The sequence below is a fragment of the Ochotona princeps genome, chromosome 25 (genome assembly GCF_030435755.1).
Source record: "Ochotona princeps isolate mOchPri1 chromosome 25, mOchPri1.hap1, whole genome shotgun sequence".
NCBI classification, from domain to species: Eukaryota; Metazoa; Chordata; class Mammalia; order Lagomorpha; family Ochotonidae; genus Ochotona; species Ochotona princeps.
The window spans coordinates 20,182,309-20,200,825 of NC_080856.1; the positions used below are offsets into that span (position 1 = coordinate 20,182,309).

Consider the following 18,517-nt stretch of genomic DNA (forward strand, 5'->3'; position numbering starts at 1 on the left):
CTTCTTCCAGGTCTCCCACGTGGGTGCAGGGTTCCAAGGCCTTGGGCCGTCCTCGCCTGCTTTCCCAGGCCACAAGCAGGGAGCTGGAAGCTAAATGGAGTAGCTGGCACATGAACTGGTGTACATATGGGATCTTGGTGGCTGCAAGGTGAGGATTTATGTATTAGGCTATCATGCTAGACCCCTTGGATTTCTTTTTAAGAGATTTATTTATTTAGTTGAAGGCAGTTATGGGAGAGATGGCTTGTGTGTTTTGGGGGCGTAGAGATCAATTTTCTATGTGCTGATGATTCATTCCCTGTAAGGAGTGACTCAAAACAGTGACCCCAAACTCATCCCACCTTCCTGGACTCAGTGCCACCTTGAATGCCTTGAGTGCCTGCCGACCCAGTCCTGCCTTCAGTCCTGCCTTAAATCCCCTAGTCTCAGTCCTCTTGAACACCTGGTTACCCAGCAGTACCGTAAACCTGGATCTCAACCCCCTTAAGGCCCACTTGCCTAATTAAGCTTAGTGACCTTCAGGTTTAAAGTGTGCACTCCACCAATTCCCTTGAAACGTATACCCCTGGTGTCGGAGATAGCCAGTGCTATCCCCCTACCCCGAGGCCATAAAAGATGCCTCTTCCCTTTGCTCTCTCTCTTCCTGCTGTTCTCTCTCTCTCTCTCCTTTTCTCCTTTTCTCTGCCTCTCTGCTCTTCTCCTTGTCCTCTGCTCTGTATCTGTCTCTCTCTGCTCTGCTCTCTCTCTCTCCCTGCCCCATGTTACCTCCCTCACTGAAATAAAGGCCTCTTCCTATGGCTCACTTACTGTGTCCAGTGTCTTGGGTTTGTAGAAAAAAGCCAACACTTCCCACATGCCTGCCACAGCCAGGCTGGGGCCAAGACGGAGGCAGGCACTCCATCCTGCTCCAGTGTGTTGGTGCCAGAGAGCCTGAACACTTGGGCTATCTTTGTTGCCTTCACAAGGGAGCTGGATTTGAAGCAGAATCCGTGGATCTTAGACTGTGGGCTATTTGAGTTTCAGATGGCAGCTTCATCCACTGCACCTCAATGCCAACCCTGCCAAACAGGCTTCAGATACGAGCCATGGGTATTCCAACCAGCAGCTTAACTGCTGTGCCAAATCACCAACGCTGTATCGCCTTTGAAAGTGCTGAGAGTAGATTTTTAAATGTTCTCATTACAGAAAATAATACGTGAGGGAAAGTACTCGTTAGCTGCTGAGCCATTCTGTGATGTGTCTGTGTGCTTGTCAGCGTTGAACCAAGACCATCAGTGTGCCGGAGCTGTTGGTTCAAGCAGAAGTGTATTAAAACAAGAAACAGTATATTAAAAACCTGTGATAAATAAAAATGTATATAATTTTTGTGAATTGGAAAATATTATAATTTTAAAAAGCTGGTTATTGCTATTATCACGTGACAGGGTGCATTCCGTATTCGTTGATTAAATACTAGACACATTACTGTAAATTTAGAAATACATTTGGTTTTATTATAGCATTTACGTACACTTGGAAAATGTTTGGGATTTGCTCAGTTTTTATTTATTCATTTTAAGATTTACTTTACTTGTTTGAAAGGCAGATTTAGAGAGAGCGCGACCTTTCATCGGCTGGTTCTCTTTCCACATGGCTGCAAAGGCCAGGGCTGGGCCAGGCAGGAACCAGGAGCCAGGGATTCAATCTTGGTTTCCCATATGGATGTGGGGGGGGGGCCCAGCACTCGAGGCGCCCTATGCTGCTTGCCCAGATGTATTAGCAGGGAGCTGGATTAGAAGTGGGATAACTGGAACTGGAATGACACTCATTTGGGAAGGGACATGCAGGCAGCAACTTAGCGTGCTGTGCCACAGTGCAGGCTCAGTGTTTAGTCTGCATGCACACCAGGAGAGGAAGTGGTCTTCAGAAAGTAGGACGTGGTTGATAATTCAGATGTGGCAGAAACTCCTGGATTCCCAGGGCCAAGACCCTCACAGATGATTGAAAGTAACTTGTGTTGTGTTTAAGATATTCATGCAGGATGTTATTAGTAGTTAATAGGTAGTCTAATTACACTGGTCCAAATGTTATAAGAGTATTCATTTTAAATGGCATTTTGCCATTTAACACGGTTTCCTAGTAGACTTACCATTAAGTCTTTTCTCCCTGTTCTAGTAGCTTAGGAAAATGTGGTTGATTTAGAGACTAAATCTACGACCAACGTGATGACTCAATTGCTAAATCCTCACCTTGCAAGTGTTGGGATCCCATATGGGATCTGGTTTGTGCCCTGGCTGCTCTACTGCCGTTCAGCTCTCTGCTTATGGCCTGGGAAAGCAGTAGAGAATGGTCTAAAGCTTTGGGACCCGATAGCCCTGTGGGAGACGCCGAAGAAGCTCCTGGATCCTGGCTTTAGATGGACTGAGCTCCACTATTGCAGCCATTTGGGGAATGAACCAGTAGATGGAAGATCTTTCTGTCTGTCCTTCCCTTTGTAAATCTGATATGCCTTTCCAATAAAAATAAATACATCTTTTAAAAAAAGGAAACAATCTAGATGGTCTCAAATGTCTTGTTAGTTAACGCTATCAGTGTAGCAGTCAATCCTGAATTACACACGTTGTGTTGTCTGTGCAGTGTAAACTACTCTGTGGAGTATATCTTTTGGAATTAATGCTTTACCTGCTAAATTATGGGATTTTATATCTCATCCCTTTCCTATACTGGGTCTTCAACATGGGTGCAGAGGCTTAAGCACCTGGTCCATCCTTTACTGCGTTCACAGGCCATAAGCAGGGAGCTGGATTAGAAGTGCAGCAGCTGGGGGCTTGGCGTGGTCGCCTAGTGGCTGAAATCTTAGCCTTGGATGTGCCAGGATCCTATATGGACACTGGTTCTAATCCCAGTGGTCTCACTTCCCGTCCAGCTCCCTGCTTGTGGCCTGGGAAAGTAGTCAAGGATGGTCCAAAGCCTTGGGACCCTGCACCCACGTGGGAGACCCGGAAGAGCTCCTGACTCCGGCTTTGGATTGGCTCAGCTCCAGCTGTTGTGGCCACTAGGGGAGTAAATCATCAGATGGAAGATCTTCCTCTCTGTCTCTCCTTCTCTCTGTATATCAGCCTTTCCAATAAAAGTAAATAAATCTGAAAAAAAAAAAAGAAGAAGTGGTGCGGCTGGGATACGAAACAGCACTCATATGCGATACCTGCAGTGTGGGCAGCAGCTTTACTCACTGTGTGCCGGCATCGGCCCCAGAGTTAGTCATTTTCTTATCTGCTTGATGAGAGTTCTTTTTATGAAGTTATAGTTTTATTTTTTTTGAAAGATTTATTTATTTATTTATTTTGCAAAGTGCAATATATAGAGAAAAGGAAAGACAAAGAGGAAGATCTTCCGTCCAGTGGTTCACTCCCCAAACAGCCTTAATAGTCGATGCTGAGCCAACCTGAAGCCAGGAACCAGGAGCCTCTTAAGGATTTCCCGCATGGGTGCAGGGTCCCAAGGCTCTGGGCCATCCTCCACTGCTTTCCCAGCCACAAGCAGGAAGTTGGCTGGGATGTGGGACCGCTGGGACATGAACCGGTGGCCATATGGGATCCCAGCACATGTAAGGCTAGAATTTAAGCCACTAAACCCCCAGGATGGGCCCTGAAGTTATAGCTTTCTATAAGAATTTTTCTTTAGAACTAGTTAATAGCTATGAAACTTATTAATCCAGTTTTCTGGTTTCAAGTAACCCTTGAGTTGTTTTTTTTTCTCCTCCTCAAGGTCTGATTATATGTTGACTAGTCATTTAATTAGTTTGGTTTTGGGATAATCTGCCTATTTTGAATAATGTTAATAATCATGATGTTTCTTTTCAGAAAGAAGAAATTATGTAAAGCCTTCACACTCTGACATGAAGGTTGAGCGAAAGGGCCAGTGAGGAAGACCATGGCCTGGCCTGATGTGTTTCGCAGGGGAGCTGTGTTCTCGCGGTTCAGCCACCATCACGTTGCTGTATTTCTGCTTACCTTCTTTAGGTAGGTGGTTCCTGGAGCTGTTCTCCTGTCCTGGTTCGTCCCTCTGTCCATCCGTCCGCAGTCCTTCCTTCCTCTCTATTTATTTGAAAGGCAGAGTTACAGAGAGAAAGGGAGAGAGAGAGCAAGATCTTCCATGTGCTGGCTCACTCCTCAAAAGGCCGCACAGCTAGGGCTGGGCAAGGTGGAAGTCAGGAGCCCGGAGCCTCTTCTGCAACTCCCACGTGGGTTCTGGGGCACAAGAACTGGACCATCCTCTTTGGCTTTCCCCGGCCACAAGCAGGGAGCTGGATGGAAAGTGGAGCAGCCGGGATGTGAACTTGCACCCATATGGGATGCTGGCATTGCCATCCGGGTCCAGTGTACTGTGCTATGGCACTGGTTCAGTATGTTGTATTTTCGTTTTTTAAGATTTATATATTTTTATTGGAAAGTCAGATATACAGAAAGAAGGAGAGACAGAGAGGAAGGTCTTCGTTCTGCTGATTCACTACCCAAGTGGCCACAATGGCTGGAGCTGCGCTGATACAAAACCAGGAGCCAGGAACCCCCTCTGGGGGTCCTGCATGGGTGCAGGGTCCCAAGGCTTTGGGCCATCCTCGACTACTTTCCCTTGCCACAAGTAGGGAGGTAGATGAGAATTAGGGCTGCCGGAATTAGAACCAGCACCCATATGGGATCCCGGTACATGCAAGGTGAGACCTTTAGCCACTATTGTTGTACTTTTTAATAGCTCTATTACAGGGCTATTTTAGTCTCCCTTAGTTGAGGGGCGCCTAGCATTGTGACATATCCTGTTAGGCTGCTGCTTGCCACACTGCACTCTCCTATCAAAATACTGACTCCAATGATGGCTTGCCTGCATCTGAACCAGCTTCCTGCTAATACACTTGGGAAAAGCAGTGGGTGATGACCTGAGTACCGCTGGTACTCGCATGTGAGATCCAGGGAAGAGTTCCTGGCTCCTGGCTGTAACCCAGCTCAGGTCTGGCTGCTGTGGGCATTTGAACCAGAGGATACAAGGTCTGTTTCTCTTCTCTCTCTTTGTCGCTCTCCATCTCTCCCTCTATCTCTGTTGTCTGTGTTGTCAATAAATAAACCTTGAAAGAAATAAAAATAAAGTGGGCCTGAGTGAGTCACATACACATTTGGTTGTTCCCGAGGTCAGTAACTATGGAGTCCTAATGAAGGCTACCGACTTTTTTTCTTTTGCCTAGCAGGGTGTCTCGATTCATCCTTCTGATGAAGTACCTGTTGCTTCTCTCTTTTTTTTTTTTTTTTTAGATTTATTTAGTTTTTATTGGAAAGGCTGATATACAGAGAGGAGGAGAGACAGAAGATCTTCTGTCCGATGGTTCACTCCCCAACCTGCCACCTTGGCCGGAGCTGAGCTGATCCAAAGCCAGGAGCCAGGAGCCTTCTCTGGGTCTCCTTCTTGGGTGCAGAGTCCCAAGGCTTTGGGCCATTCTCTACTGCTTTCCCAGGTCACAAGCAGGGAGCTGGATGGGAAGCGGGGCGGCTGGGATTAGAACCGGTAGTCCATGTGGGATCCTGACTCGTACAAGGCGAGGACTTTAGCCACTAGGCCATTGTGCTGGGCCTTTTTGCTTTTTTAAGAATTCTAAAACTGAATCCAGCAGATGGGCATGTATCTGCTTTAGTTGCGTGTTGTTTGCTGTTCATTCTGTTGCATCCTCTCTCCTTATTTTACAGTTACTCATTGCTCCATGCGTCAAGAAAGACATTTAGCAACGTCAAAGTCAGTATCTCTAAGCAGTGGACACCAAACGCCTTTAACACATCGCTTGAGCTGCCCGTAGAGGTAAGCAGCACCCAGTCCCGGGCTGCTGCCCCGGAAGGGGACTTGCTGAGTCAGTTCTTTCTGTTACTCCCACGCTTAGGACTCTGTCACGCTTACCGTTCCCTGTACATTCCCAGCTGTTCTCACACGTGTCAGCGCCTGCACCAAAGTAAAGCATTTTACCCGTCCAAACCAGCTATTGCTCTCTGCTTTAAAATCCCACTGTCCTGGGGCCCGGCGGCGTGGCCTAGCAGCTAAAGTCCTCACCTTGAAAGCCCCGGGATCCCATATGGGCGCCGATTCTAATCCCGGCAGCTCCACTTCCCATCCAGCTCCCTGCTTGTGGCCTGGGAAAGCAGTTGAGGACGGCCCAATGCTTTGGGACACTGCACCCGCATGGGAGACCCGGAAGAGATTCCAGGTTCCCGGCTTTGGATTGGCGCACATCGGCCCGTTGCGGCTCACTTGGGGAGTGAGTCATCGGACAGAAGATCTTCCTCTCTGTCTCTCCTCCTCTCTGTATATCTGGCTGTAATAAAATGAATAAATCTTTAAAAAAAAAAAATCCCACCGTCCTGGCCCAGGGTATTGTTTCCCTGAGTTTCACCAGCTCCATCCTTGTTTCTGCTTGTCATCTGTAACAATCTCTTACCTCTTCCCCATTTGTCTGAATTTTCCTTTTCTTTCAGAATCAGGAGAAAATGCCACTTTTTCAATCGAGACTATTTTCCAGCTTCTATGGATTTTCCCTGAACTCTTGCTTCTGCTGAATTACATTGTTTAGTGTGTCTAGATTTAAGCAGAAGCCAGGGAACTAACCCAGTTTCCTAGTCTCTCTCCTTTTTTTTTTTTTTTTTGTTTGTTTATTTTTATTGAGAAGTCAGATTTACAGAGAGAAGGAGAGATAGAGAGTAAGATATTCTGTCTGCTGAGTTGCTCTGTAAGTGGCCATAACAGCTGGTGCTGTGCTGATCCAAAGCCAGGAGCCAGAAACATCCTCCAGGTCTCCCACGTGGGTGCAGGGTCCCAAGACTTTGGGCCATCCTCAACTTCTTTCCCAGGCCACAAGCAGGGAGCTGGATGTGAAGTGGGGCTGCTGGGATTAGAACTGGCGCCCATATGGGATCCTGGTACGTTCAAGGCAAAGACTTTAGCTGCTAGGTCACCATGCTAGGCCCTCAAATAAATCAATTTTGAAGTTGATTTCCCCCTATTTGGGCTCATTCATAGCCAACCAGATTTTGAAGGTTCAGTTAATATCCTTCCAAAACATAAAATTAAACATTGATTTATCTGAAAGGAAGAGATGGGAAGATTAGAGGCAGAGTAATTCAGAGAGGTCTCTCATTTGCCAGTTCACTCCGTCAGTACCGCAGCAGCTTGGACTAGGCCATGTTGGAACCAGCAGCCGGGCATTCTGCCCAATCTCCCACATGGGGGGCAGGAACCCAGCCCTTTGATCCATCACCGTCAGCTTCCCAGGATGCGCTTCAGGTGAAAGCCAGAGCTGTGGGTGGAGCTGGGTGCTCAGCTCAGGTGCACTCTGATACAGGATGAGTCCCCTGACACAGCATCCTAACTGCTGCACCAAGTCGCCAAGTACCTCCTCCTCACTGACTTCTTCATTCTTTATTGATTTATTTTTTTTATCTGGAAGTATTTATTTCCCATCCAAAAGGAGTATAATTGCAAAGCAGAGCTTGCTTTGATACGAGACGGCTGGGCAGTATTCTTTATTTTTTTAAAAAGATCTGTTTGAAAAGCAGAACGGTAGAGGATGAAACAGAGAAAGAGACCTTCTACCTGCTAGTTTACTCTGCCAGTGACCGCAACAGCCGGGGTTGAGCCAGGCTGAAACCAGGAATCCAGAACTCCATCTGGGTCTCCTGCAAGCACGGTAGGGGTCCAAGTACTGAGCGCATGCTGCCTTCCCAGACACAGAGCAGGAAGCTGGACCAGAAGCTGAACAGTTGGAACTTGAACTGGAGCTCTAACACAGGATGCTGACGTTGCAAATAACTGGATTTCAGACTGAAGCTAAGCAGTTATCAGCTGGCCTTCCAAGGCTGTGTTCACTTGGACACATTTTAAAGCTGGAATTGGCCCTTGAGAGTCATGCACCTTAACCTGCCAGATAGTAGAGAATGTTTTCTTATTGCTGTGGAAGGCTAACACCCAGCTCCCGCTTCACTTCTGGGAGAAGAAACTTGCTCTTTTTGGAAGTGGACATTTGTTTTTTTATTCAGTTCTTTAAAGAGGACTGCTATATGTCTTCCTAAGTTCCTCTTGTTTGGGTAAAATGTCCATAGCTCTTTCAGTTGTAGTTTGGTGGCACTGAGCACTGAATGTGGTGTATTTCATGTATAGTCTGACAGTGAGAAAGGAAAGCAGGGTTTGCTGTAGGCACCAGATTACTCGTTACACTTGTTGGTGACGGGGTTGGGAGTCCCCCAGGGTTGACAATTTACTGCTACGACTCACAGGACTTTGCAGACGGTACTTGGGAATCTGATATCACACAGTCAACAGACACACAGTCTCAGAGAAGAGGTGATGGATGGGGTCAAGACTGATGGAAACCAGGCCAGTAATTCTGAGAATGCTCCTTGATTAGGGCTGCACAGGATGTGCTGAGTTCTCCTGGCAACAGGCTGTGAGAACACACTTGGCGTGTTGTATACAGGGGAAAGCACGAGAGGCTCTGTGCAGGGTTTATTGGGGCTGGTCACCTGGCACTGTCTGTCTGGTAGGCTCCCGGATGGAAAGCAGGAGTGCAGCATAAGCTGCTGTGTGTTTATAAAAAGCTTCAGCATAGTGAGCTGCTGCTCCAGGCATCCACTTCTGTCTCGCGGGGCCAGCTTTGCAAGCAGGCCTTGCTAAGGAGCAGTGTCTCAGCTTGCTGTGTGTCAGTCTTTACGGCAGTAGCTGAACCATGCTGTTAGCACTTACAGAATGTGCATGGACGTGTCTCCTAAGGGGTCTGTTTATTGTTGTACTTCAAGTGTTATTGAAATACATTTTACCACTCTGGCTTTTTAGAACTACAAATTGGAAAGGTTGAAGGAAGTGGTTCTATGTAAGCCAAGTTGTGACCCACTGACATCTGTGGGTTTCCTTGTATGGCTACCCTGATGGGGAGCTGAGCTGACTGCCTATTTCTTGTTTTTTTTTTTTTTTTTTCCTGAGGCCTGCTGCTATGAAGGGAGGGGTTAGGGAGATGTGTACCTCCCTGAAAACCTGTGCTTTGGGGTCTGAAACTGTAACTCTAGCTTACTGTATGTTATGCCGAGGACAATGCCAGGAGCACAGTCCTTCTTCATTCTCTGCTTCTGCTCTCAGAATCTGCTCTGTGTCCGCATCCTCCGTGAGTCCCATCTATAACCTTTATTTTCTCAGCATTTCTCACTTAGAGAACTCATGCAGAAGCCATTAGTAAGTGCGCAGGAAAGGCCTCAACGTCTAGTCAGTGTAGTGCCAGTTGAATGTCCCTGTTCTGAACATCCGAAGTCTGGAATGATCCCAGGTCTGCGACTCTTCGAGTTCCAGCGTAATTTACCCTTGACCTCCTGGGACCTGTCACAGTCGGAGCACATGTGCCTCAAAGTAGTGTATAAAGTCATCGTCAGGTTATATGTATAACCATATAATGTGCATAAATGTCTTACTTAGGCTTTAGTCCCATTCCCGAGGTGTGTGTTAAACACACACACACACACACATGCACACAAATAGTCCAAAATAAATCCAGAGTTCCCAGTTATGTTCTCTAAGGGATAAACTTGTACTATAATATATAATCTTCCCAGTATAGCACAAGAAAAACCTGTATGCATTTATGCTGCTGTATTCGTATTATAATATTATGTATGGGCTTGGCGGCGTGGCCTAGTGGCTAAGGTCCTCGCCTTGATCCCATATGGCCGCTGGTTCTAATCCTGGCAGCTCCACTTCCTCTCTGTCTCTCCTCCTCTCAGTATATCTGACTTTGTAATAAAAATAAAATAAATCTTTAAAAAAAAAAAAAAACCAAAAAAAAACAAAAAAAAACTTCATTTAAAAAAAAAAAATATTATGTAGCCCCAGGTCACACTGAATTATGTTTAGCCTGAGAGATTTTAGTGTGTCAGTTATGTTTGGTGACTTTCATTAAACCTTGGGGAATTCACTCTGTGTGTTTGCAACATTTCTTTTTTACTCCTATTGTTTGAAACTATTTAAAGCACTCTTGATTAACTTGCAGTTGCACATTCTTGTGGGTAACAGTGCAATTCTCAACACATAAGCAGAACATAAATCAGTCGAATCAGGCAGCTGGTCTGACTTGAAACTTTTCTGAGCTACTAATTATTCCAGTTGGAGCTATGTTGTTGGAGTAAACTTTGTTCTCTAGGCTGTGTTTTCTGATTGTTTTTGTTAACCTTTCTTGATCTTTTTAGTGTTTGGTTTTCCGCTTTTTTTTTTAAGATTTGTTTGTTTTATTGGAAAAGTCACATTTACAGAGAGAAGGAGAGACAGACAGATCTTCCATCCACTGGATCACTTCCCAGGTGGCCGCACTGGCCAGAGCTAAGCCGTCCTGAAGCCAGGAGCCAGAAGCTTCTTCTGGCTCTCCCATATGAGTGCAGGGTCCCAAGGCTTTGGGCCATCCTCTGCTCCCTTCATAGGCCACAAGCAGGGAGCTGGATGGAGGTGGAGTAGCTGGGACATGGACTGGCACCCACGTGGGATCCTGGCAGTTGCAAAGCAAAGATTTAGCCACTAGGCTGTTGTTGTGGGTCCTGTGGTTTTTCCACTTGTTAAGTGGGCCGTCATAAGTGTATCTTACCCCCTTCCCTCAGATACAGTAAGGATAAGAGAATGTGAAAACAGTGGTCTCACGCACTTTCCTCTAGCCCTTGACCCTTCATACTCTAATATGTAAAAATTATCATAAATAAAAATTTAAAAGGTGTATTTTACCACCTCTATCTCTTTGTCTTTTTCTCTCTGTAACTATGCCTTTCAAATTAAATATGTATGTGTGTATCTGTGTATATATATATATATATATATATTTTTTTTTTTTTTTTAATCAATTCTTGAGAAAGATGGTCTGAAAAGAATGTTGGTGGGTTCTCTGGGAGTAAAACATAAGATGCCCCTAACGCTTTGAGCAGCTGTGTGTGGTCACTCTCCCTGCCTCTCCTTAGTATGTTTGCCCACCAGGGCTTGACCATGGGTCCTCATGCGCTTGGAAGGGCAGCAGGATTAAAGATTGTAGTTGGAGGGTAAACCTGGCGAGACATGTGGCCCCCGGGCCGACACCCTGGCAACACTGTTTGATTTCAGTTGCGTGAGCCTGCACTGCCTTCTTTAAGTGTGCGGGGCTGGTGGCTTGAAACGAAGGGCGACCACGACCAGACTGATGCTCCGAGCCACCCAGCAGTGAGCCACAGTGCTTCCCAGCCGCCCTGAGTGTGTTCCTCAGGATTTGGAGATTTTATTTGCTAGTAAAGGCAGTTTATGTTCCTGGTTGTAATTTTTCTCTTCAGTATTCTAAAATGAAAATATCTTGGTACTGCCACAACCAGGAGATGGAGTGTTTTCTCCCTGTGTGCCCCGTTGTAGCTGCTGTTCTTGCTACTCCAGCTCCAGACAGCTGCTAGTCAGTGGGAAATGAAGCACATTTTCTTTTGGGTGGAGGTAGGCATAATCTCTAATCTTTCTGGTTTTGTGCTGAAAGGGCGGTGACAATCACTGTTTGCTTCTGCTGAATGGGTTTTTCTGTACTCACAGCCCAGCTCTCTCAGTTGATTTAGCCACCAGCTCTTGAGGGCTTTGGAAAGAAGTACTCGGGTTAGTTTTCCAGATGCGTTTAGCTTCAAAGCTGGTCCCTCAGCCGCAGCACAGGTCTTTTGGAGGCAGGCAGCTTTCCAGGCCCTGAGCCATACGATCCTAACCATTATCGTTGCCTGGGGGGTTTCTTACCCACAAGTTGACCAGCCGGTTCTGAGCCACAGCGCAGGGCATCTGGGAGGTTGGGCAGAGGTGGGGTGTGAAGCACGCTGAGAAATACAAAGCACCTCCAGGTGCCAGCCAGGCTGACCTGTTCTGCCCTTGTGTTCCCGCAGGTCTGGAGCAGCAACCACTTGTTCCCCAGTGCTGAGGAGGCCACTCTGTTCCTTGGAACGCTGGATACAATTTTCCTCTTCTCCTATGCTGTGGTAAGTCTTAGGGACTGCTCTAGAACTGAACATAAAAGGGAGTGACTCTCAAACTTGAAGCGTTGTAAGGGACATGGGGTTTGCTGAGTGAGCGGCAGTGGGTCATTGCTTCACTCTTGTGGAGCCCCTGGCGTGTGTCCGTGGGGGTTTAACAGGCACAACACAAACCGAGTTTATGCTCCTGGGTTGGGGGTGAGGGGAGACATGCAGCAACAAAATTCTCTAGGTAAATTAATTACAGAGTAGTTGTAAAGGTGATGAGAATATGATGAAAAGTCAAGGCAGGAAAGGGAAAGAAGTGACTAAGTAAAGCTTGTCACGTTAAGTAGTGTAGCTGGGACTGAGCTCCCAGGGAAGGTGGGACTCAGGTGAGGTGAGTGCGTGAGCAGAGTGGCCGGAAGTGAGGTCAAAGAGGCCATAGACGGAGATGCCTGGTGCCCACCCTGAGTGGGACGGGAGCCTTGGGAGCAGAGGATATGTGAGACCTGGCTTGTGTGTGGACAGGTGCACTTGCTGCTTGCTGGGGAGAGCCTCAAGCGCAGAGTAGAAACAGGGAGATAAGTTAGATTCTCCGAACAAAAAATATTTAGGTTCTCTTTTAAAAACTTGGTGGAGGCTGTCGTGGTGATGTAGCAGGTAAAGGCACTGCATCCCCATCTGGGTGCTGGTTTGAGTACTGGCTACTCTACTTCCAATCCAGCACTTTGTAAATGCTCTTGGGAAAGCAGTGTAGGATGACCCAGATCCTTGGGCCGCTGCACCCATGTGGGAGACCTGGGAGAAGCTTCTGGCTCCTGGCTTTGGATTGGCTCAGCTCTGGCAGTTGCAGCCATTCGGGAAGTAAACCAGTGGATGGAAGATCTATTTTTTTTAACTCTTCCTTTCAAGTAAATAAATAAAAATTGAAAAGTGATAAATAGTAATTATGTATGTGGGGTAGGATGTGATATTTTAATTTATGTCTGTATTATAGAAAGATCGAATCAAGCTCATACCTGGAGTCCCAGGTAGGGAGGTTGAGGCTGGAGTCACAGCTGCCAGAGTCCGCAGCAGGTGGGTGGTTTGTGAGTTCAGTTATCCAAGAAAAGGAGTCAAGTGCCTGGGCTCCCAGGGCTCAGAGGAAGGGGTGCATGTGTGAGCTGGAGGTTGAGAGGAGATGGAGCAGCAGGGAGGGAGCCACAGCAGGGGGACAAACGGTGGTCTCTGTGAGGCCCTCTCTTCAGATTGGTCAGCTGGAGTCTGTCCGACCCTAGGACAGACTTGGGGGGTGCCACAGTGGAGTTGTGGAGTCATTGGTTGCACCAGCTGGAACTATGGGAGCAAAGAGCCTGTCGTTTACTTCCCTTACACTCTTCTGCTTGTCTTTGAAATGTGTCCACTTATGAGAAGCATTTTAATTATGAACACCTAGGTGGTGTGAAGTACTGTGTGAAAGCCCCAAAGAAGCGCTGAATATTTATTTATTATCAGAGTCTCTTTTCTTTAAAGAGGAAGCTGGTAGGAACAGCTGGAGCAGGTCTAAGTGTTACACCTGACTTTCTGTATGGAACCCGGGGTACAGTCGGGAGCCCTCCCTGCTCTCTGATTGGAGTAGACTAATAGACAAGTAGAGTAGTTGGAGTGGTTTGAATAAAGGAAAAACTCTCAAGGAGTTTTCTCTTTTTCTTTGTCACTAAACGTGTGCTATAGGTACAATTGAAGTTTTTGAGAATTTGTCTTTATTTATTTGAAAGGCAGAGGTATTGCCATCTGCTGGTTATCTTCCCACATGCCAGCAGCGGTGAAGGCTGGACCAAGCTAATGCAAGGAGCCTGGAATTCCATCCTTTGGGTCTCCCGTATGGGAGGCAGGAGCCCAGCTACCTGGGCGAATGCCTGCTGCTTCTCATGCTGCGCATTAGTAGAGAGCTGGAGCAAAGCCAGGACCCAGGCACTCTGAGATGTGACTTTCCCAGTGGGATCTAACTACTTTGCCACATGCCCCAAGGAGGGTTTTTTTTTTTTTTTAAGATTTATTTTATTTTTCTTGGAAATGCGGATTTTACAGAGAGAAAGAGAAAGATCTTCCATCCACTCATTTACTCCCCAAGTGGCCACAACAGCCAGGGCTGAGCCAATCCGAAGCCAGGAGCTTCTTCCAGGTCTCCCACGCAGCTGTAGGGGCCCAAAGCCTTCAGCTATCTTCTACTGCTTTCCCAGGCCACCCACAGGAAGCTGGATCAGAAATGGAGCAGCTGAGACAAACCTGGCACCCATATGGGATGCTGGTGCTACAGGCGGGACAGTAACCTGCTCTCCGACCCTGGTGGATCCTGTTTTTTTATTTGAAAAGTAGAGTTAGAGAGGGTGATACAGATACAGGTTTTCCATGTGCTGTTTCACTCCCTAAATGGCCACAACATCCAGGACTGGGCCAGGCTGATGTCAGGAGCCAGGAGATTCTCCCTGATCTCCCACTTACGTGAGGGGGCCAGGCACTTGAGCCATCTTCCACTGCTTTCCCAGGAGCGTTAGCTTGGAGCTGGATCAGAAGTGGGGCAGCCAGGTCTCAAATCAGCATCCATAGAAGATGCTGTTGCCAGAGATGGTGTGGTAACCCGTTATGCTACAACACCAGCCCATTCCCCCAGCTTCAGGAAATTATGACGTTTTGGTGCATTACTCATTTAAAGCATAAGATGCAAAAAGCTTGTTGTCATTTTTGTGAAATGCGTGGCTAGTCCAGCCATGTGCGTGAGATTTAATTCTAAGTCTTTTCAACGTGTTGTTGGCGTCATCCTCTTTGCAGTGCGTGTTCTTGTCACCGAATGTGCTCTTATTGAGAACTGAAAGTAAATTGTTGTGTTTTCAGGGCCTTTTCATCAGTGGCATCGTTGGGGATCGGCTGAACTTGCGATGGGTTCTGTCTTTTGGCATGTGCTCTTCCGCATTAGTGGTAAGTTTGAAAGGTCTCACAGGTATTAGTATTTGGGGTCTTTTATGATCTGTTCTCTGTAGGATAGAATAGTGAAATGCATACTCTGTGTGCTAACCCCTGGCATGCCTTCTCCTCTAGGTGAGTCTTTTTAAAGCATGGTTCCCTTCTTGGCCTCTTGGGCACCAGCAGTCTAAAACAGCAGTGTGTGGAGCATGGCACTCAGTGCTCTTGGAGTCTGGGCGCAGCCTTCTTTCCCTTCTGGCTTATCTCTCTGCCTCTCCCCTCTGCTACTTTCCACTCCCCTAACTTGTCCTGCTGCTTCCTGGCTTGTTGATTTGCTTCCTGCCTTGACTGGCCCTCTTTTCAGCTCCCTGGAACTCAAACTCATTGTCTGCTTCAGGTCCTTGGCCAGACGGCTCCTCCTTCAGAAGCCCCGACTCTACCAGCCGTGCTCTTGGAAGTCCTCAGCTGTCCCCTCTGCTGTGCTCCGCAGCCTGTGTTCCCTGGAAGCTCCTCGTGTTGTCTGCTTTGGCCTGGGAGCTTCTCTTTCAGGCTTGCCTTCCCCAAGAGTAGGTGGCATGGCGATTTAGAATGGTAGATTTCCTGGCTGGAGCAGTCAGCGTTTCTACGCAGCTTCCGTAATTCCTTAGCTTCTGATTTCTGTGCACTTCAGCTTCTTCCTTTGAAAGGTGGCTATGCATGTTACCTTCTCTCCTAGGCTTGTCGTGGGCCTCGGAGGTGTATCTGGGTGGCAGGCATTTGCAGCAGTGCCTGGCACTTTAATTGCTACGTAGGGCAAGATCCATGTCTGACTCATCCGTATTTGCCTATTAACTTCTAGTGAAGCTAATTTTTTTTGATTGACTAAAACCACACAATTTAGTTAGACTCCACTTTATTACTGTGTTTCACTGTCTGCCATGGGATGCAGGGAAGAACTTCTTCCCTTAAAATTCTAGAGGTGGAAGTGCTTTGTCCACAAGTTGCTCACCTATTTTTAAGCCTCCACAGGTTTTTTAGTTTTTTTAAAGTGTTAAAAAGTTGAAGTCTGCATCAACGCAGCCTTTTCGGTGAGTGGTTCTGTGTTCTTGCACATGAATGTAGCTGTGTCAGCACCTTCCTCTTTCCCTCTAGCCAGTGGCAAGCACCAGCCATTTTTCTGTCCTTAAGACTTTCAAAGAGTTATTATTTTTATTGGAAAGTCAGATATACAGAGAGGAAGATCTTCCATCCGATGGCTTACTCCCCAAGTGGCCACAGTGGGCGGAGCTGAACTAATCTGAAGCCAGGAGCCAGGAGCTTCTTTCAGTCTCCCACGCAGGTGCAGGGTCGCAAGGCTTTGGGCTGTCCTCGACTGCTTTCCCAGGCCACAAGCAGGGAGCTGGATGGGAAGCGGGTCTGCCGGGACCAGAATCAGCGACCTTATGGGATCCCGGTGTGTTCAAGGCGAGGACTTTCGCCGCTAGGCCACTGTACCATTTTTTTTTGTTTTGTTTTGTTTTTTTTAAGATTTATTTTTATTGCAAAGTCAGATATACAGAGAGGAGGAGAGACAGAGAGGAAGATCTTTCATCTGATGGCTCACTCCCCAAGTGGGCACAAAGGCCAGAGATGAGCAGTTCCGAAACCAGAAGCCAGGAGCTCTTCCAGGTCTCCCATGCGGGTGTAGGGTCCCAAGACTTTGGGCCATCTTTGACTGCTGTCCCAGGCCACAAGCAGGGAGCTGGATGGGAAGCAGGGCAGCCAGGACAGGTTCCACATGCCAGGTTCCCATACGGGATCCTGGCATGTGGAAGGTGAGGACTTTAACCACTAGGCTAATGCACTGGGTCCTGGATTTTTTTTTTTAACCCAGGCCAAGTATTCCTGAAACAGATGGACTTCCTGTGAAATGTCCACCTGCACAAAGTGCCTGTGAAAACCATCTACTTGATGGAAGTTCCTGAAGGAGCAAGCGGGTCACTAGTCACATAAGAGGGGCTGCCCGCATGCAGAGGGAAGAATGTGCTGGCTCCCCTCCCTGAGGACTCTGCCCTAGCTCGGTGCCATACAGGGGCAGCCTGTACAGCCCCTTGGGGCTTTGCCATTCCCTGCAGATGTACAGATCTGAGGAAATGAAGTCTGGGCAGGGGGTGTAAAGTGAGTTGGCTTATGACTGATGAAGATGCAAGGAGGAAGGATGGAAAAGCAGTGGCTCCGATGTCACTGGTCAGCGGTGACCCTCGGTGCTGCCCCTAGCTGTCACCGCAGACGCCAGGGGTCGCTGGATTCTCCATGCCTCGTGGATGTGCAAGTCACCTGTGCCTCCCCTCCCTTCTCCCTGAAGGTGTTTGTCTTTGGTGCACTCACGGAATGGCTGCATCTCTACAACAGATGGCTCTACTGTTGCCTGTGGATCGTGAACGGCCTGCTGCAGAGCACAGGGTGGCCCTGTGTGGTTGCTGTCATGGGCAACTGGTTTGGGAAAGCTGGGTATGCCACTTCCTTCCCCTTGCATGCTCTGTTTAAGTAGTTTTACTGTTGGATTATCTAGACTTCTTGCAAAGCCAGCTAATTTGGGGCTTTAGAGATTGCCATCATTTCTCTGTATTTTGGAGTGACAGATTAACTCAGGGAGAGTGGGTGTTCTGGTGGAGTCTGTTGGTCAGGGTGTTGGCCTCAGGGACTGCTGAAGCCGGTTGAGCCACGGTAACCCTGCTGGGCATCCTCAGAGTTTACGTGTGGGCCAAGGCATGTAGTGTTGATGAAACTCATCTGCCCTTTAGAGGGGACACAGACCTCATGCCCAGTCCTGTCTGAATCCTCCCCTGGGTTTGCTCTCTCTCCCACCCCCTCTCTCCCCTTGACTTGAGACTCAGTGTCTAAAGAAAACTGAAGCCAAAAGTTATCTGTGTGACTTAACCTCAGATTACATGACAAGGAGACTTCATGTGTGTGGTTTGAGATGTGAGATGAATCTAGAGTCTTACAAAATTATCTTTGGTTTATAGGATGGAGAATTAGTTGAGATAACCAAGGACTGCTTTGTTGTTTGCCAGTGTCTGTGGCACTCTGATTCAGGAATATTATTCATTTGGAGTTTTATCAGTTTTCCTGGGTTAATTCTTGCACGTTGCCAGATGCATTTTTTTCGCAGCTGAGACTTGATCTTTTCTTTGTGCGTGTGTGTTTGTTCTTTTGTGTAAGAGCCAATGCAAGTAATGGGCACTGTCCACCTGCCGGGGCGTCCGGCGCATGCTCTGGCTGCAGCTTCCCGCTTGCTGGGGGGGGGGAGAGGGAAGCTGGGGTTTCTATGTTCTCTAATGATGTGTAGCATCGTGAAATACCACCTGTAAGATGTCTTGTGGTTCGGCAAGGTATCACTTAGTAAGAGCGCTCTGATTATGGTCCAGCCTGCTAGTTATTTCTAGTTTATTTGAACTCTAGCACTGGTGTAACAGAATTGCTTTGTGAAAGACATTCCTCTGGGACATTGGAATGTCGTTTGAGAGCCTGCTGCTGTGCTGGTTCCCATTAAGGATTTCGAAGGAAAGGTTTCCCCATTCATGGTTTTACGACAGGTTGTACATGGGGTACTTGTTTACTCTGAACACACCAGA

At 47.4% G+C, this 18,517-nt stretch overlaps 1 protein-coding gene across 2 annotated transcripts in view; it reads left to right on the top strand.

Moving 5' to 3' along the window:
* Nucleotides 1–18,517, top strand: part of SLC37A3 (solute carrier family 37 member 3) — a 46,196-nt gene that overhangs the window by 5,853 nt on the left and 21,826 nt on the right. For both annotated transcript variants that reach the window (XM_004594357.4, XM_058681409.1), the window contains exons 2-6: nucleotides 3,843–4,001; nucleotides 5,712–5,820; nucleotides 11,910–12,002; nucleotides 14,853–14,936; nucleotides 17,245–17,390. In XM_004594357.4, coding sequence (XP_004594414.1) covers nucleotides 3,913–4,001; nucleotides 5,712–5,820; nucleotides 11,910–12,002; nucleotides 14,853–14,936; nucleotides 17,245–17,390 — 521 coding nt within the window. In that variant the 5' untranslated portion in view covers nucleotides 3,843–3,912. The remainder of the gene's footprint in view (nucleotides 1–3,842; nucleotides 4,002–5,711; nucleotides 5,821–11,909; nucleotides 12,003–14,852; nucleotides 14,937–17,244; nucleotides 17,391–18,517) is intronic.